This window comes from Pararge aegeria, chromosome 19, assembly GCF_905163445.1.
Source record: "Pararge aegeria chromosome 19, ilParAegt1.1, whole genome shotgun sequence".
In the NCBI taxonomy this organism is placed as follows: Eukaryota; Metazoa; Arthropoda; class Insecta; order Lepidoptera; family Nymphalidae; genus Pararge; species Pararge aegeria.
The window spans coordinates 5,112,539-5,134,343 of NC_053198.1; the positions used below are offsets into that span (position 1 = coordinate 5,112,539).

Below are 21,805 nucleotides of genomic sequence, written 5' to 3' on the forward strand. Positions count from 1 at the left end.
CAGCGGACAGCCAGTCCAATGTATTAATTTAACTCCATGTAATAAAGTATTGATGCTACCTACCTGCTATGAGATATCTAAATGATGCCGTGAATTATTTAATAATATCCGGACTGCAATCAGGACTGGAAAGTTGCCAAAATGCACGATAGCTATAGCTCCTCGTAATTAGGTTACCTATTGAAGTTATACATATATATATGAGTATTTTATTTAAATAATTTATATTTCTTTTGACAAGGTGACCCATTGAAATTGTTGCTAATTTTAATGCTTTTTAATAATAAGGCTAAGCCGATTTTGTTAAAACTTCCAACACTAATCAAGACATCATTATAGTAGCTTTTTTCAATACATACTATTTATACAATTTTAAAATATAGTTTTAAGAAAAATATGAGGCTTACCTTTGAAGATTCACTGAAATTTTGCTACGACCGCCATAGAAATAATAACCATCCCTTTAGCTCGGCATTGCGAAACTATGTTTATTTGCAAAGGATATATAGAAAAGGTTCTGTCAATAATTTAACCAGGATTCATATAAATAGTAGGTGGTACCAAGATATTTAGCGCATTCTTGGAGACTTGGTCACTCTGGCAAGTATTCGTGAACAGCTTCTGGAAAATCTGGCGTAACGCGCCCTACTCTCCAGTTACTACACACAAAACAATCAGTACTTCTATTTCAATCTGTTTTTATTTATAATAGTACTTAATTGACAAACCAAACTAAAGGCACTTGTCATCAGGTGGGCTATCTGCGTGGTCCATCAATTATTTACTACTAGCTGTGGCCCGCGACTTCGTCTGCGTTTGTTTTTGTTTTTTGAGAAACATAAACATTCAATTTAGGTGAAGTTGTACTAAAATTTTTAATTTATAAAATTGTATTCTTATAAAAAAAACATCTATTCTCATAAACATTATATGAAAAGAACCAGTCTCCGCTCCTCCTATCACTTACAAAAAATAGTAATCGTTATAGGACGAATCGAAATCGCATTGTTAGTTGATTTATATGCTAAAGGTTAACTTTTTATCATTTTTTATATATTCCTTGTGTAAAATCATCAAACTTTTTCATCACCTCTCCCAAAGAACTGAGCATAATTTTCCGAATAAAAAGTATCCTATATTACTTCTATTACCTCCAAGAATATGTTTCCAAAGTTTCATGATGATCGGTTCAGTAGTTTTTGCGTGAAAGCCTAACAAACAAACTTACATTCACATTTATAATATTAGTAGGGATAGGGATAGGGATGTGAAAAATGCTGCTTGGCGGTACTACTTCCCTGGAAGAGCTCTGCCACAAGAAGGTCTACTACTACTGCAAAATTTCGGATTGTTGCCCTACGCGGTAAATATGAAGATGAAGATATAACTTATTGTGTACTAATCATATTTCCATATCCTCTGTATTTTTATTTACAATAAAAATTATGATGATTTGCGATTGATTTGCCTACACTCTCTCTTACCCATAGCTCCCATATCCTACCAAAAATGTATGTTTTCTTATTCAGTTTCAGATTGTCGGACTGTAGATTTTTTAAACGGTGAAGGAGTTTTCCTTCACCGTTTCGTAAGAATATGAAGATGAAGATATAACTTATTGTAAACTAATAATATTTCCATATCATCTGTATTTTTATTTACAGTAAAAAGTATGATGTTTTGCGATTGATGTCAGCCTACGCTCTCTCTCTTACCCAACATAGCTCCCACACCGTTTTAAAGGGTGAAGGAGTTTTCCTTCACCGTTTCGTTAGGAAACCTGCATGCTTGAGAGTTCTCCATAAAGTGTGTGAAATCTACCAATCCGCACTTGGCCAGCGTGTTAGTGAGCGACCTACACCCTTCGCATTCTGAGAGGAAACCCGGGCCCTGTAGTGGGCCGTAATGGTTTGATGATGATGATTCAGTAATCAGTATAACTTTCAACGAGGTCACTAAGCCTCCCTATCCCTACTAATATTATAAATGTCAATGTAAGTTTGTTTGTTACGCTTTAACGCAAAAACTACTTAACCGATCCTCATGAAACTTTGGACACATATTCTTGGAAGTGTTTGAAGTGATATAGGATACTTTTTATCCTGACATTAAGCTCGGTTCCTTTGGGAGAGGGGATGAAAGTGTTTGACGATTTTACCAAACAAACAACCGACAAATTATAACCGATTTTAATAATTATTTCTGTACTATAGAGGTTATAATGTGTGTTTAATTTTCCCCACACTTTGTGTAGATCTGAATGTGGTTGGAGATAGATGACAGAACTCCTGATATAAGGCTTAGCGTTACTGAATACTTTAATTTTTTTTATGAAGTACGAACGATAAATACCTACATAGTACATAGTCCTTCCAGACTGCGTGCGGACCTTTTCCCCAACCGATTAAGGTTTATTTTTCCTATTGGTTTAAAATGGCACTCCGGGAAAAATCAATGATTGCGAGAGACTTCGCACTACAAATCTATCGACCCATTTTACTAGTTAGAAGCTAGCTGACGCATAAACTAGTTCTATAGGTGCCTATATCTTAATCCTTGCTAACCTCTTATCGTATTATTTTTGAAATATTTAGTACTACAAAGGTCCTATGTTAATACCTAAGTATTCACAAAGTATGAACACCTTTATACGCTTTAACATCGTTCCCTAGCACCTAACCGAGGTCACATACCCTCGGCCTTGAAGACCAGCAAATAGCTATACGAATATACCTACTTATAGACATCCCGGTACCTGTGTCGGTCCTTCGTCCTATCGCTGCGCAGATTTCCACACGCCCCGTCGAGCCCCTGGCGTAATGCGCATGCGTGTTCCGCTGTCAGCCACTGTGCCAACACGTCCCATACATTTTCTCACTTTTACTCCAATTAAAATTAGTGAAAATCAACATAAGAGCAACAGCAAGTGTTTTTAATACACCTGGTGGTATAATCAGTGCGTGAATGCCGCCCAGCGATGTGCGAGTGAGCCAGGATGGTGGCTAATATAGGTGGAATCAACCAGACTAATGGTAAACAATGTTTCGTGACAATACATTGAGCAGCCTTTTAGAACACAGCCTCCCCGCTTGCAATGCCTTATTAATAGCAACCCTAACACCTAATCATGCCCTATTTGCTTTTAACATAAATCGGTATAAAATAATTCACGAGCTTCTGATGATTTCTGATGAGGGGTATTATTGAGGCATGTACCTACGCGCAATATTTTTTTTTACGTTGAGTTGCAACGCTAAATAGACTGCAGATTTGACGTTCATTTTATAGTGACTAATAGATATAATATTTTATAATAGATAACCACGTAATAGATATCACGTGGTTATTTGGTGATGGGCTAGGTATATTCATTATTTATAAAAAGCTACATTTTTAAAGTGATTTGCAGGCAAATTTATGAATTAAGATAGATTGGCAAAAAAATCGTACCGATAGCTGTTGGAACGGGAATATCTAATCTGTCTGTACCTTTAGCACAAACGGTAGGTAAAATGTTGTAGGGAATCTATCCGATTCCAAAAAAAACAGCGTAGCAACCCTCAATACTAATATACGCTTTGAGGTGGGCCGACTAAAATTTTTATGTTTTTTAAAAAGTGGTTTTGAATTCGGTATTGTTCTATGCTTTCTGTGTAGTAGGTTGCTGTCAAAATGATGTATTCCAGTTTATATGAATTGTCCCATTAAGGACATTGCAATGATTTTTATGAATATACTTTACTAGATCTTTCCCGGCTTCGCGGGTGTTTTTTTTATATTAATAGCGGGCAAACGAGCAAGTGGGTCACCTTATGTTAAGTGATCACCGCCGCCCATAAACATCTGCAGCACCAGAGGAGCCACCGATGCGTTGCCGGCTTCAAAAATTTGTATTTCATTGTACTGTATCCACATTGCATTCCTACTAATATAAAATATTAAAAATGCCAAATTTACTGTGGGAAAGGACACATCAACAAAGCCACTAAGTTCTTCGCAATTAAATATCCCAAGTATAATTCATGTCATTTATTATAAAACTCTACAACATGTTTAGCCAATTTGGTCCAATTTCTGTATGGGATATCACAGAAATCGAGCAATTTTTCTGGTATAAAAAGTTTAATTGTAGCAAATAAAGTAGACTGTATTTCTCATTTCATTTAATTTGTGCAGTGGAGGCAACAGCATACATAAGCGCGGTAGCGGCGTTTGCCGTGGTCGTGCTAGTGGTGCTGCTATTCCTGGGCCGACGCTGGTGCTACTCCACAGTCTTCGGCCGCAAGTGCTGCGATGACATCCTCACTGTAAACGCGTCTGTGGCATCTCCTGGACTACCCCACGACAATGCTCAATTTGGTCAGTGAGAACTTTTTTCGTTACGCGGTTACACGTTAATTTTGGCATCAGTTCAATCCATGATTGCTTCGAGCATGATGTGTCAATACATGATTTGCTTGTGTCTACCAGCATCCTCATTTTTATGATTTAACTAACTAGTTGACGACACGTCAATACAAAACAGCAACTTTCTGTTACGTTAAACGAATTTGTAAGAACACGAAGTTTGGATTTCTATGCAAAATAAACACCAACACCCACTACAAAACTTCTAACTATTTGTGCAAGGGTGATGTTGAAATGGACGTCTAATTTCTATCGATATTTCTCATTTCAAGACTCAAGAGATAATCAGCTGTAATTAACCGAATCAAAGTCATGGAATAAACTGATCGTAAACTTAGCGTGACAACTGACACCTTCTATTTCTTTTTTTTGTCCTTCCGGGATAAAAATCTCATTAGATAATATAACCTCGCCTTTTAGAAAATAATTAGAGGAAAGGGGATATTCCCATGCCTGAAACAATTTGTGGTACCTACATATTGAGGTCGGCAACACTTGCACGTGGTAATTCGCGTAGCCTAGTTGTTACTAGTTATTAATTATGTATGTTATGTTATTTTAAAGTCCTAGTCCTAGTATTAAACCTAATGTACCATTAAATAACTATATCTTGACAGTAAGCTTGGGATTGAAAACAAATCACCTGAAAGAGTGAAGGCAAATTTAAATAAGCGTTTGATAAGAGCTGGAAGTTTTAATAAAGGTTCTTGAGAACTCTTAGAATCGCAAGTGTATGATGATTCAGTTAATAGTTAAATTACAAGACGGGTACTCCAAATTTTACTGAGTTTAATGAACCTACGTGTACTAGATCATTTCGTGCAAAATACCTGTGCCCAAAGATCAATGTCCTCGAACAGTAAGTACATGATGCCAGTAATGCAGCAGTTCCGAAACATGACCCTTAAGTTCTATATCGAAAGAGTCGTGTTTGGAGTAAATTAAGTAAAAATAAATCGATTTAATTAGTAATGGGGAGCTTAGTAAGACCGCAATCAGTTGCGAACTTAAACAGGCAATACGGGAGTAAATCGTAGATATGGATATTGGTACCAAGTTGTTTGAAATCCGGCCACTAGATGGATAGATGACAATAAAAGAGTAGCAGAGAGAAGATAAAGAGTCTCCAAAATAAAGCTATTCACACATTCGCTTAACACACTACGGACCAGTTGCCATATTTTATTACTCAGGTAACGATGAAAAAAACCTTATAAACCTTTCAGCTTTTATGTAGCACCCCCAATACCTACTCCCTCACGCAACTATGTGTAAATATAATGTTATGTGCTTAAATGTCTTACTTATTATTCATGTTATGCGTCGTTGAAACCGTCAGCTTTTTATCAAGGGAATACTTAGAACCTTAGGTTAATAATATAGCGACATACCTTCTAACATAGTCACGAATGTCGTTTCAGGGACATTATGTTATAGATATAGCGAATTACTTGATTAGTTGTTATTTTTAATCACTAAGTATTTTATTAAAGATAAGTCATAGACTCTTAACTTATGTAGTTGTATTGGTCTAAGAGCTGGTGAAGAATTCAAAGGAGGCCTTTTTTATTATTAATATATAGAGACGCCATCTCTACTTTATCGCGCGTGACTAACCTACTATAAACAGGTTTTAATTGATTTGCACCCTAAATGTAGATTTTTTTACAGACGACGACCTGCCAATTCCTTAGAATTATTACAGGCAGGCAATATACAGGTACATATTCTATCATTAATAGGTATGTATAGTTCCTCAATATAATTATCTACCAGCTTTTAGACAATATACTTTTGTAGTGTAATAGTTTATAGACTAGAGTTTTATTAAATTGATTGACGTTGTACGTACGTGTTGTTATAGATGCTTTGTCGAAAACGAACCATTATCCTGAACGCGTTTTCACGTTCGAGGCCTCCGACTCTGATGAAGAACTGCGCTTGCGCATACAACAGGTAAATTAATAAAATATGAAACATGCATTAATACAAAAGAACCATATGCTGTTCTTCACCAGTCATCACCTAAGAACTATTCTATGCCTAACCAATAACAAATACTATTGTTAACCAACTTATTGCGATTATGACGATTGTAGGTCAAAAGTGTTTGTGCTCTCCATAATGTTCTCAAAAGTTTACCAACCAGTACTTTAACAGCGTGGTGGACTACGGCTTAAACCCTTCTCAGTCTGGGAAGTTTCGCGTGCCCTGCTGTCAGCCGATAACGGATTGATAATGATAGTGACGAATATCACCGTGTTCCTAAGATTAATTTCCACAGCTAAACTGTCCAAACCCACTGTCGCCTTGTAATCTTGGAAACAGAATGACGCACGGACAAAAACTGGTGGACCCAGAAATATTTAAATTTTATGGGACTTAGAAAGGTTTTTACGAAAATTCATTCACCAGGGCAGCGGAAGATAAAAGTAGCCAGATTTCGTTATAAAGAAAATAAAACCATGAATTGGTGATCAACCAAGATATTCAATCGGTCTTTCCAGCTTCATTTCTATCTTAAATTTCTGTAGGAATTAGCTATTTTGTCCGTCCATCTCTCCGGCAAATTTTCACGTTCCTCGCTATCCTATCTTTTCGAAGGATTATACTATTTGGTCCACTAATTTCTTCGATGAACTTCACCGTTCCTTTCTATCCTATCTTTCAGTGGGATTAGGTAAACTCTTTGGTTCATAAACCTCGTTGATGACCTTCCGCCTGCTTTTTACTGGGATTATTCTTACCTAACCTAACTAGCTAAACATAACACAGTATTTTGAATACTGTGTTATGTGTAGCTAGTGAGGTATAAATCTCGCACTATTCATTCGATTAAAATTCAAGAGACATCTAAAATTAAATATTGGTTCGCTGTAAAATTCCAATGCCCAGACTATAAATAAATCAAATGTGGCTCCAAGGATGATCCACTTCCACGATATCGTTTCCGACAATTCGACACCTGTAGCGTGCACTCAGACTAATGGCATCATTTCATTTCACTTTAGTGTTCCTAGAAATGGATTATTTGCCATTACTTCTATGGCACACAGTAGAATATAATTATGTACTTGATATTCGGTCTGAATCCAAAATTTTATTCAATTTTCATACTTAGCACATTTATAGAAAATATACAAATATTATCTTTGGCAAAAAGTCGATAGAATTTTCCTACATTCGGTAAAGTATAGTTCCACTTAAGTACCGAAAACTCGGTAGCTTCGAGATCTATACCAGATATTTCTGGTAACATAGGTACTGTTGCGAACAATTTCCTAAATTAATTTAATGAGGAATTTTAGTTAAAATCCATACTAAAAATCCTCATTAAATTAGTAAGATAGGTCCGTCAGGGTAACAATTTTTTATTCTGCCGAACCTAATCCTACTATCCCTGACTCAATTTGATTGAGGGCTAATTTATCGAACGCCAGATATGTAATCCTTATGAGTTAGGTATTCGTTGATAGAAAAAGTAGTCGTTTGGACCAGGACAAGTGGGACAAGGCCTTTGAGAAAATATTAATTTAATGGCTCTTCAACTGAGAGTAATAATTGACAAATAGGATATCTTAAAACTCAAAGTCAACGATACTATAAATATATCGCTGCTTCTTATAGCAGTGATTCAATCTGCTGTAAAATTAGATTTCTATAGACAATGAAATCTGTATTTGACTGACGAGGACATTTTATATACCTGTTGCCTCTAAATATTATTGGCTTTTATCTCAATATCCGTCATATTATCTTATCTTTAAATACTCGAAATATACATGGCATCCCATAATATTATAATTATTATCTAATCAAACAGCATTATTATCTATGCTAACAATAAACAGGTTTGTGATTTGATCTGGATAATTAAAAGCATTATTTAGATTAAAGTATCTAACTGCGGTAGTCAAACGTTGCTTTTGCGTTTTATACTTTATTACGCTGCTTTTGATTTTGTATGATACACCCATTTGACGTAGGATAATATTATATTAAAGTACAATAGATATGAAATAGTCATCTTATGTACGACAATATAATAATCGTATTTTAGCACTTAGTTCAAAGTATAGCTCTGTATTGCACTTACTACATTAGCGAAATCGTTATCTAAATATGGATAAAATTTTAACTATTTTTGTTAAGTGTTTTATCTCTTCTGATACATCTTTCGAGTTTCACTCTAGGTACCTTCTTAATTTTATAATTGCTACCACCATCTTCATCTTAATTATGGTATCTAAGTTCAGTGAGTGAGACTGTAGAAAATAGATGTCTGCTATAATTACTTACTCCTTTCTTCTTATGTAATCATTCTTGTCATGTACGATGAAAGCTTCAATCTCATGTGAATACTTGGCCCCTGTTCTCTGACTTTTGCTTTATACTTCTTCAAACTGAACCTTATTTTGACTGTACGTACGTACTTCGCGTCCGTCCACTTCAAATTTCATATACTTCATTCATTAGTCCACAAATGAAATCAACGTTGTTCCAAAATTTATTCCAGGATAAAGAGGAGGTGGAATGCAGGTACGAGGAAAAGAACGAGAACCAAAATCAGTCCAAAGTGGAGGTTGAAGTGATAGAGAAAACGCTCCGAGAGACCTCTATTCGGGAGACGAAGATTGATGAAATTGTACCGCAGAGAGCTGAGTACATCCATACCTTGGAAGCCCAGAGTAGCGTTGAAAGCGATGTTATTGCGCACAATGTAAATATTTGTATCTACTCTTCTTCGTTTTCTTCTTTCATATTAGAGTGTTCTTGAGATTCTGCAACTTTGTTAAACGAATTACACCTTATAATATTTATCGTTTTGTTTCTTGGATATTTTTTGGGTAAACAAAATAGTAAGTACTTAATAGTAAGTTTTATGAAAATTGTTGTAAACTTATCTTTCTCTCTCTTATTATATGAATTTGGATATCAATTTAAGTTCACAGCTTTACATGTCACAGTTCTACACGAACTCGATTTCTTTGAAGCTTAAGATGGCTATCTGAATGAATGAATTTACTTTTTTTGCACACCACAAAAGGAACATAGAAAAAGAAAAGTATAACAAAACAACGTTAGCTTTAATGTTTTGCACTTAGTTCTGTTCGTCATTTTTATTACAGTCATGTCACTGCAATATTGCTAGTGCTCCTTCTATAGTAACGAGCTAAATATGTACGTACGTAAGAAGAAGTCTGATTGTTTAATGATTCAGGAACCTCCGTAGCGTTGTGTTGAAACTTAAGAGCTGTTTTATGTAGATATTCGGCGTTTTGACATAAAGGTTGAGGACTTGTTGATTTTCAAACCGTAATACCTACTGTTTAAAATCGTAAAGTCGTATCGTAGTACTGTACGGTCGCCACGTTGCCTTTTCTTGGTTTTTGTATATTTTTTCAAAGAGATTCATTAAATTTAAAAAGAATTAATCGGGATGATTATATGACAGAATTCTGATGCAAATAGGAGAACCGGTCCTCTTATATCTGGCATCAAAAACGAATTTACCGATTATACAATATTATAAGATCTTGTATTGATCATTCAAAGAGTTCAGGAACACAGAGACTGATAACAAATCATGAAAATCTCATGCATAAACAATTATGTCTTTTTAATTCATGTTTACTAAATATGTATGAATGAAGAGTTAAGAAGGAAAAGAAACATAAAACAAGAATTAAATACTATGCTCGAAAGATAAAAGTGAACTAGTTTACGATTTTAATTAGTGACTTCAATGGAATATGAAAACTCGGTCGGTACGTGAGATTCATCTATGAAAAAACTTAAACGTAGTATAGGTGGTTTTGACGTTTTAATAACTATTTAATGACAAGGTTGCTTGGAAGCATCCGGCTCCGCTTTCAGCTCTCACGAGATAGAAAAAATAATGTTAAAATGTAAAATGTAAATTGTTGATGTTGGAAAAGAGCATCTGCTGAGTTTCTTGCCGACTTATTCTCGGTAGAGACTGCCTTCCGAACCGGTGGTAGAGTCACTACAAACAGACAGACTTGAAGTTTCAAAAGTGCTTATATAAGGCCTACTTGAAATAAATGAATTTTGAATTTTGAATTTGAACTAGGGACTTCTTAATTCGTTAATATACCTACGTATATTAACGAATTAAGAGGCAGGGAGCATTTTATATTTATTATTCTCATTTAAAACGTTTTTACATAGGATATAAATTACTTCCCAGTATATTTCTATCATAATGTAGATCTGAATACAGTTGTCATCACCCCTCTTCTAACCGCGGGTGTCGTACGTGGTGTGTGACTAAAGGAATATAACGGAGATCGGGCAGTAGCGCTACTATTACCATCAACTGTGATCACGAACGATTATGTGCAAACCCTTTCATTGGGAGAGGCCCTTAGTCGAGCAGTGGACAGGACATCAGTTTTGATAATGATGTTGATGCATTTCTATATCTTAGCGTGTTAAGTTTAAGACAATTTGTTACAACACCTGATTATCAGAAAAAATGCGTTATATCAATTATCAATTCAATTACTGTGGAAAAACATAGCCTTTTTAGACATTTGTACAGCCAACCACCTTATGCCAGGATACATCCTTACTTTGCGGCGAGAGCGGTGGAGGTCCACAGGAGCGTGGTACTGTAGAGTTGACGCTGCTTTTCGATGCGCCTGTACGTGCCATGACCGTGCACGTTTTGCAGGCGAGGTCCTTGCCGCCCAAGGCGCCGGGACAAGTGCTTCAGAGTCAGGTATATTCAAAACTATACTTTTATTAGAAATAGTAGCCAGTGTTGGTATCACCACCACATTTCCAGTTTATAGTTATAAAGAGGTTAGGTTATAGTAGGCGCCTTGTTTTCCTAATTCAGGACAGATACAACGGTCGATGCCGAAATCAGTATATGCCTTTCACATCAGTCTTATAGCGACTGTAGCGTCATCTAGTAGGAAACGTTGCAGTTTCTATCTACTTTTTCAAAGGTTCATATTACGATGAGACACGTTTAAAACAAGAGATGACACATTGTTTTTTTATATTTTTATAATTTTTATTAGTGTTTTTACCTACACTTGGAGGAATTATCAATTTTATAAATTTAAAATGCATATAAAAATTTACGGAACCGACAGGATTTGAACCTGCGACTCTCGGGCAATCGCGGCCTGAGCGCTTTCACCAATTAATAATAATAATATAATTAATAATAATTCGTAATTTCTTCAGAGTTTTAATTTAAGCATTTAAATACCATTTGCTTTAAAGGTGAAGGAATCATCATGTAGAAAACTTCATACCTGAGAATTCTCCATTATGTTCTTCAGGGCAGGTTAAGGTTCTCCACTTGACCAGCGTGCTGGACTACAGCATAAACTCTTCTCATTCTGACAGGAGACCCGTGGCCTGTAGTGGACCGTTAATTTTTTGATGATGAATTGATGATGATGAATTATGATGTATTTCAAAATGGCTTTAGTGGTTTGTCTCTTGAATTAACTGTTGAAACGTGATAAATTCCTACAGGTTCGAATTGTACTGTTGCCGCTGAAGAAACAGAAATACAAATCTAAGATACGCAATGGGGAGAACCCGCAGTATATGGAGAGCTTCGTCTTGCACAAGATCAATCCTGGTAACTTTCACTATCCATTATTTATAACATACGTGTACTATCTTAAAAATGAAATTCTATTTAATTTATTCGCAAATTTTTAAACATGTCTAGTCGATATTTTAATACCTAATGATTTATTTTGAATTAATTAATTAATTAATTAATTACCATTATGTCAATGGTAGGTGCGGCTGCTTCCAGTGCCGAGCAGGCCAAGAGGCGTAAATATGAAAACCTGGATAGCAGCTTCATTTTTGTGCCTTTTGGTGTAGAGACTTTGGGACCGTGGGGTCCGGAGGCAAGAGCCCTTTTCAAAGAATTATCGAAAAGGGTTATCGAGTCTACCGGTGATCCTAGAGCGGGCAGTTACCTTGGCCAACGAATTAGTTTGGCCATCCAGAGGGGAAATGCTGCCAGCATCTTAGGAACTGTGCCTCGCTGCGGTGGTTTCGAGGACGTTTTAGATTTTATTTAGTTTTTAAATAGTTTATTTTAGGTTATAGTTATGTATTAATAAAAATTATATTTTAGAGATAATCAAATAAATTTATTTGTAATTATAACTTAATTTTCTTTTATGAATGTAGTTACAATTAATTGCTGGTGTGTCTTATGAATAAATAAATAAATAAATATAATATTTTAGTATAATGACATTCTCCTATCAACAGAGGACGTTCACGGTCTTGGTCTTCGGATACGGATATATGGATGCGAACGCATGCGTAGACAACGTCTGCTCGGTGAAGCTACCGTTAGTTTCGCGAATCTGAACTTCGAACTGGAAAACAACTTGTGGCTCCAACTATCACCGAGACAACATCATCCAAGTCTGCAGGTTAGTTTCTTACTAAGTCGTGATTTGCCAAATGTTTTTGTGAAGTTATTACTAAGCGGTTATAGCGAGATTTAGTCTCACGCCCGTGTACAAAATAAATACATATAGTGAGCCAAAACAACATTAATATACTTACTTAGATGCATAGAGATTAATATACTTTACATAAATACATTAGCCGAGTGAAGCAACACCACTTTCTGCATCTTGGCTGCCAGTGAGCTGCCACGGAACCCCAGTCGCCTTAGATGGTGTGCTAGGCTAACTGGATTTAAACCATTCGCAGATATAATATGGGAATAATTTCAGTAGACTCCACGTGCCACATGGCGATAATCTCGTTAGCCAGATCAAGATACTTACGTTTTTTCTCGGTCTCAGCTCTCACGAGGTTCTCGTGATACGAAATCATTTGGTCCACCAAAAACACCCTAGACTGTGCCCGGTTCATTATCACAATATCTGGCTTATTAGCCAGGTTCGTCCTGTCGGTTTATATATTACTAGCTGTTGCCCGCGACTTAGTCCGCGTTTGATTTTGTTTTTTGATGTGGCATTCAATTTAGTTGTAGTTCTAAAAAAATTTAAAGTATTCCGTATCGCTAAACCTTAAATGAGGGGTTCGCTGCTGTCCGCTGAGGAGTTCTGTCCTCTATCTCCAACCACATTCATCAGATCTACACAAAGTTTGGGCAAAATTAAACACATATTATAACCTCTATAGTACAAAAATAATTATTTAATTCGGTTATAATTTGTCGGAGTTATGTTGTAAAATCGTCAAACACTTTCATCCCCTCTCCCAAAGGAACGGAGCTTAATATCGGGATAAAAAGTATCCTATATTACTTCTAACACTTCCAAGAATATGTGTAGGGATAATAGCTAATATTAGTAGGGATTATTGTTATTATTAAAATATCACTTGGGAGGTGAAGGAAAACATCGTGACGAAACCTGCTTTACAGAAAGCACTCCATAATTTTCTCAAAGGTTTGTGGAGTCCTCCAAGACGGGCCAGCATGGAGGACTACGGCCTAAAACCTTGTCATTGTCGGAGGAGACAGGAGGTCCATCACCATCATCATCATAACAACCCATACCCATTGGTTGATATAATGCTGATGGTGAATTTAATATTTCTTAGATAAATACAGGACGGCCGATTGGCGCAGTTTTCAGCGACCCTACTTTCTTTCTGGATGTGGGTTCAATTACCACAAGTGGAAAATATTTGTGTGAACATGAAAGTTTTTTAGTGTCTGGGTGTTTATCAGTATATTATTTATAAAAATATTCGTTGTCTTTACTTTGGGGCTAAATGGCGATGTGTGATTTTGTCGTAGTATATTTATTTAGTTTAGTTATTCATTAATGTTTAAAATTAACCAGCTCTTAAAACGTCGCTCCTTTAAAAGAGAAAAACAGTGCTCTTTAATTTTACTCTGAATTCAATATTTATGTATATCAAGTAGGCCTAGTTTTGAAAGCACTTTCCAAACGTTAATTCAGTCTGTTTGTAGTCACTCTACAACCGGTTCAAAAGGCAGATTGTACCGAGAAGAGCTGGATAGAAACTCAAACTTTTTCTCTTTTAACATCATTTTACAGGTTACAATCCTTTGACAGATAGAAGCCTGCTTGACTTGTCGTTAAGCAATTCCTCAACCGCATAGTTACCACGAATTATTGTGTTATTGTATTCTAACATATTGTTTAAACTTACGCGTTCTTAGGCCCAAAAGCACGTTAAAAATCATTTTACAAAAACATATCAATCAATCCTACAAATGACTTCTATATACCTTTCGCAGACGTTATGCAGACGACTAACTTATGTCCGTTTAAACTTTTATATTACGATGCCGTTCTGCGATCTTAATGTTTGAAACCAACATTCGGAATGACCTGTTTTAGCTGCCAAAATTAGATCTCAACCAATCGATCACGGGTGTGCTGGCGAGTCCATCTTCAATCACGACAGCAATGTCGCCTGGAACAATGAGCGGAGAGGCGTGCAGTCTCGCAAGGTCTGACTCGGCATCTTCCTGCTGCAGCACACGCTCCGCTCCCGAGTTACTGCTCGGACTGCAGTACAACTCGGCAACTGGACATTTGTCCGTTGAGGTACGATATCGAAATAATACACAGGGTTAAATAAAACATACCAGAAAGCTCTGGATCTGTAGTTGTTTACATCGAAACTAACAACTTTTCTCCTACAACTTTTTTTTAACTCGGTTGTTTTGTGAAATATTCAATATTCAATATTTTACATATATATTCTACTTGCTACAACTCTATAATGTAACTTCGGTGATAGCACTGCACGCACCTCTAACTTTTCAGAGTTATGTGCGTTTAAAAATAATAAAATATTTCTTGTTTCAACGGTAAAGGCCATAATGTTCTCAAAGGTGTGTGGAGTCCACCAATCCGCACGTGGCGGACCACCGCCTTAGCCCCCTCTCGTTGTGGGAGGAGACCCGTACCCTGCCGTGTGCCGGGGGCTAGATGGCGATGTGTGTATTGTCGTAGTATATTTATTTTTATATTTATTTTATTTTTTTATAAATTACCTACCGATTGGCCGATTGGCGCACTGGGCAGCTACCTTGCTTTCTGAGGTCAAGCTGCGATTCCCACAATTAGAAAATGTTTGTGTGTGATAAATTATAAGTATTTGTATAGTTTATTAATAAAAATATTCATCAGTCATCTTAGTACCCATAACACAAGCTACGCTTACTTTTGGGCTAGATGGCGATGTGTGTATTGTCGTAGTATATTTATTTATTTTATGATGCCGTTGACAAACATATAAGTACGTAATAACCTGGCTCCCACGTTTATCAACTTCCTGTGGTTCTTTTCAGGTCATTAAGGGCACACATTTCCGGAAGCTGTCGCCCAACAAGGCGCCAGACACGTATGTGAAGCTGGTTCTCATCAGCTCGCTGGGTATGGAGATGGGTCGCTGCAAGTCATCAACGCGCCGTGCTCAGTCCAATCCGCTTTACAAGGAACTCTTTATATTCCAGGTTCACATTAACCATTCTTCTTTTCTAATTTGATATAACATTTTTTTTTTATCAAACCGCTGTCGTGCTATTGAATACAGAAATATGTATATACTTATGCGTTCAATAACGCGACATCTTTAAAAATATCGAACCAGCCAATTAAAAATATGTTATTTTTTTTTGTGAATGTCCTTGTCACTTGTTATCGATATTATACATCGGTATGGGTCCAAATATTGTACAAGTTTATTCCTGTATATAATATATATGTATATTATTAGTGTCCTTAATAAATGAATAGAATAAATTAACTGACGTTTGCTAGAATCGGGCAATGAGGCCGAAACCGAAAGGTAAACTGATGTTACTGACGTTCAGAATTAACAAATACATCATTAAATTATTCTGCTATAAGTACTAAGAGAATTATAACCTAATTTAATACACTGTACACACACTATAATTCAACTAGACTTCATTTAAAAAAAGGTAAATTATATCTAATTAAAATACACCCAATTTAACATAACATATGGGAAAATTAGATTAAGGACCTTAGAGGATTTGACAATGTATAAACTGTAATGCTGACAAACTTATAATATCAGTAATAAAATCTATTTGATTTGATGTTCGGGCTCAACCAATGCACCGGGCATGACAAAATTTAACATCGAAATTTATCTTGAATATATCTTGGATTGAGACAAAACATTTTCATCCAGCACGACTGGCAGGGGAAAATTATATCCCAGGGGGAAGGATAAATCTTCTCTAACTCGTTACACACGACACTTTAATTATTGTAAGGGGAAATAATCGGGGATATAATTTTTATCCCCTGCCCGTGCTAGCCCTGCTGGAGAAGTCCTAGGATAACATATCCGGGGAATTGGAATTATAGCATTTTTGTGGGTATGCAGATGATACAAAATGATGAAAATATCCAGTACGAGTTATTAGGTACTCAAGGGTAGGCTTTTTATAAGTCTAACAATGCCTATCCTTAATATTTTATAACTCGTACTGGACATTTTCTTCATTCTATATCATCTGTATACCCTGTGCATACCCTCTATGCACGTACCCCTAATAATAAATGGACAAAACGCACATCTCTATGGAAAGGTCCAAAGGGCATTAGAAAACGGGGTCGACCAAAGGTACGATGGGCAGATGAATTAAAGAGTGTGGCTAGCGAGAACTAGCTTGAAAGAGCTGAGTGGCAGAAAATGGAGGAGGCCTTTACCCACAAGGGGTCATTGGTTTCATAACTCAATTTGTCAAAAAAAAAAAATTTTATTTAACGTACCAATTTTGCAAAAGCTTATATTCTTATCTATTTTTATATTTATTATGTTTTTTTTTTGTTTACATTTTCAATCAAGGAATAATAAAAGGCTTTTTTATTTCTTTTTCTTTTTATTTTTTTATTTTATTTATTTATTTATTATTAAGTAAACTGGATGTCTCCAGGGTGCAAGCTGAGAAACATCATTTAATCCCGGGAACACAGCGCTTCCTAAAGGGTTTTAAAAAAAAACTTACGAACACCCGGACCATAGCTAGTTAATGGAGTAGATATCTACCACGGTTTTAATTTTTGTTCCAAGGGTCTTATAAGACTTAACATGAAAACCTGTTCATAACTTCATGTTGTTATAAAACTAACCTGTATTTAAGGTGACACTATTTTTATATCCCTTCCGGTCTCAATGACGTGTTTGCTGGTCTAATTAAAGGCACACCCACGCCTCAGGTTCATAGACGTCCGATTGGCGCAGTGGGCAACGACCCTGCTTTCTGAGTCCAAGGCCGTGTTTTTAATATCATACACACAATTAGATAGGGATACAGTTTCCCATATACATTTACAAAACTTCATTCATATTCATATATGTGTCAGCAGTGGCGTACACTCCATACATGCACAAAAGCACTGCATACCCTAACATTGATATATAACTCGAATAGGAGGAGAATTTGTGCCGTATTATGCAATTTTCCTGGTGTATGCATACCCTGGTAGGAAACCCAATGCACGCCACTGTGTGTCAGTGTACCATATATTTGCAATTATATACGATGGCTTGTACGACTATTTTACCTGAAGGTTTAAGAATTATTCAATCTTTAATTTGAAAGAAAATTATTGACATATAATTATAATTCTGTTCATAACTTGATTTCGGTATAAAACTAACCTGTATTTAAGGTGACGCTGTTCCAACTGAGTGACGTGACGCTGATGGTGTCAGTGTGGTGGCGACGCAGCGTCAAACGGAACGAGATGGTGGGCTGGTTCTCCCTCGGACACAGCTCGTCTGGGCGGGAAGAAGAGAGACACTGGCAGGATCTGTGCGAACAACAGGGCCAGCAGGTAACGATTATCCTTAATAAGCGCAAAGTTACTATTATTGAAAAAAATAACATTTTTATATATATAACAAGATTGTTATTATAGACACAGGGCGGATATTTGCAGGCCTTCCTAGTTCCTTGCAGGCCCTGCGAAGTCTTGCTATGCTTATAGTCGTTGGTTTCCTTTTGGTCGGTCAATTATAAATTTAAAAAAAAAAGCAAGTCGTACTGGTAAATTAAATAAAATTATCTACGCTTATCTTTAATTTTTATCTCATACATTTCACTTTAAATATTAACGTTGCTATTGGATCTGAAAGTCCAGCTTTCACTATTGCCTCATATCCGCACAGTTTGATTAGGTATGTATATAAACTATTACCGACAGCACACGACACAAGCATCAGAACAATATCATACTTCTTATTTGGAGAGATATAGCCTTCTGTATAGTTATCCCTTTGGCACACTAGAGAAAAGGTCTGGGTGTGCGAAAGATAATAATTTTGATGATTTTTATTCCAGCCATCTTCCCAGGTGCAGCGATGGCACGTATTGCTGGACTCCTGACGGTCATCCACATAGCGCGCGGTGGAAGATCGCATCGTTTGAACTAACCCCGCCTTGCCCTTCGGCATCGTTTGATTGTTGCACAAAGTCCTGGCCGCACCATGTTGGTGTCTTTACGTCGTGAACGACTTCGGCGCACGGCGTCCGCCAGGACGCACTGGTCAAGACTAAGGCTTTACGCCCGCGTCTACGTCCTTTATGCCCTCTTGTCGACCTAAAAGGTCTTTTACGAGTTTGGTGTTGTGAATATTCGTGTTTGCTTTGTTTGTCGATATTCTGTAAAATGGAAGATGTTGTTCAATTATTCCAGTTTGGTGTGCTTAGTATATTAAACATTGTTCTTATGTGAGAAGCGTGGCTACGACTGATAGAATTTCGGTGTGATGGTGGGTTTTTTGAGAGGGAAAATATATGTTATGGGGAAATGTTTAGTGTTTGAAATTTAATATTATTATTATACATTTGTATGAAATACATGGTGGAGTAAAAGTTTAACTAAGCGAGTAGGTATTAAAATGATTTAGGATTATCTTCAAAAGATGTAAAAGCTTATTAAATGTTTGAAAAGTTTATTTCAATTTGATATTCGAATTATAAACATTTTTAAAGTAGATACCTATTTATTGAAAAAAAAAGATGATGAAGAATTGGAGCGCACAACACTTGTGAGATAGGATAACGTAGCGAAAGAGTATTTATTGATATTTAATACGAGTAAGTTATACAATTAATGTCTACTACAATTAGAGTTATATGACTTTTCACACACACATATATATATATATATATATATCAATATTGATAACATATTTTAATACCATACACGCAATTAGATAGGGATACGGTTCCCCATATACATTTACAAAATTTCATTCATATTCGTATATGTATACCATATATTTGCATTTATATACGATGGCTTGTACGACTATTTTACCTGAAGGTTTAAGATTGATTCACTATTTAATTTAAAAGAAAATTATTTACATATTAATATATTCTTAATTAAGTAAACAAACTGAGGGGTAGCCCCTCATTTAATTCTCTATTCATTTCAAATTAAAACTTATTGTTAAAAGGAAAAATGCACAAAAATATAACGGGTAAGTTATATGTGAACACCCTCCAAAACTTTGTAAATATATTGTTGTTTAAAACTATATCCTAGTATTTCTTATACATCGATAACATATTTCTTGTTAGTAAAAATATTTTTTATTACTTCTCATATAATAAATAGTACCTATCTAAAGTAATTTGCAATTTGTAAAATATTTAACTATGTGTAAATTCATTGAAATATTCGATATGTTTTTAATGCTTCGTAATTTCTGATGATAAAGTGTTATATAGTATATTATTATTTTATTTTGTATATTTAATCGCAACGAATAGTTGCATATAAGTAAAAATGTTTATTGAAATTGTTAGAATTTATATGTGAAATATGTATAGGTATCTTTAACGTCTAATTTGGATGACGTGAGGCATGGTTACAAATTATTATCACTACAATTGTAGTCATAGGTAATAAGAATGCCGTTTCTGTGTAATATAATAAATCTGTGGTCAATACTCTTTATATCTTCAATGACCAATGACATGTCGGAAAGACCATGTATGAAATTCATTTTTAAATAGAGGATATTTTAAATTTTAACTTTAATAAAATAGCGAGACTACTCTTCTGCTTAAATATGACGTATAAAATATATTTAATCTAATTGTTTTTTGTCGTCCAGAAAATTATTGTTACATTTATCTCCCTTTTTAGAAATTAAGCTTTAGTTAAGTACAATTTATCGATTCGTTGAACTTATCGTACATCGTACATTTCAAGAATTCGCCTCCAATTAAATTGTGTACCTGTTTGTCTAAGACTATTTCCACTTACATATACAACTATTAAATACTATTATAACATGTGTAGGTATATACTTAGATTTCATACTAGTAGCTATTTACCAAACGAATACATAAACTTATTCTCCATTCTACATATTATATATTGTCCGCAATATAGGTTCGTTCTACATCAAAAATATCGGATGTCTTTTAACGGCAAAATATTATATACTTTTATGTAATAAATTATGTGTATAACATTTCAGCTTTTATACATAACGTGAGCATTCATATATTATTATCTAACATTAAAATGGGCATGCAATTAATTCGAAACTGTTATTAAATCGATAGGCAGCCTTAGTATTTGTAATTGCAGTATCGCAATCGTAGAGTTGTGTTCGAGTAACGGAACTCTGCAACGTCAGAGTAAAGAGCCCATTAACACCATTCAAATAAAGCTTATGTTCGGTTACACTTCTACAGCTAAAGTTCTTATTGTTAAATAAAAATTATTTGTATACAATGTGCGACTTTAAATCGAGGAACTTTAAATCCATTTTACTGAGACTATCAGATGTTTCAATACTTGAAATCGATTGCGTGCTGTCAAAGTAAGGGAAACAAAACCACAGAATGAAGAAAATACAGAACCCTCATTCAGCCATTATTGCGGAGTGCATTGAGATAAATGGAAATAAATAGATATTCTTTATTTCTTCAAATGTTCTTTATTTAAATTAAATAAGTATACATACTTAAGATATTATAAAGTTTATTCAGAGTCGATCCAGTTAGAAGGCAGTTTCTGGTAGTATTGGATTATTGGGCCTGAAGAAATATACACCAAAACCGTGATAAACTTTCAAATTAGCACTATATAAAAGTTAATACAAGCATTGTGTATGGAATAATTGAATAGAAACGTAGGTAGGCATTTTGTAGGACTGTAATGTACAGCTTGCTTTCGACCGACCAATATTTTATATACGAGTATATAAATATAATGTGGAAAATACCTAAATAAGTATTCCTAAATTATGACGAATGTTGCATAAAAATAAAGATCTCATTGATCTTAGTAGATTTTTCTTACTAACGAATACAAGATATTAACTTGTTCATTAAAATACTCAACTTGATAAAAAACGT

At 35.3% G+C, this 21,805-nt stretch overlaps 1 protein-coding gene across 1 annotated transcript; it reads left to right on the forward strand.

Annotated features, from left to right (window-relative positions):
• Window positions 1-2,858: 2,858 nt before the first annotated feature.
• Window positions 2,859-19,214, forward strand: LOC120632116 (synaptotagmin-16). Its single transcript, XM_039901914.1, has 11 exons — window positions 2,859-3,032; window positions 4,177-4,359; window positions 6,272-6,363; window positions 8,924-9,127; window positions 10,991-11,152; window positions 11,926-12,034; window positions 12,688-12,854; window positions 14,772-14,981; window positions 15,731-15,895; window positions 18,093-18,257; window positions 18,764-19,214. The coding sequence occupies exons 1-11, from the start codon at window positions 2,996-2,998 to the stop codon at window positions 18,806-18,808; spliced, it is 1,539 nt and encodes a 512-aa protein (XP_039757848.1). The 5' UTR covers window positions 2,859-2,995; the 3' UTR covers window positions 18,809-19,214.
• Window positions 19,215-21,805: the final 2,591 nt, after the last annotated feature.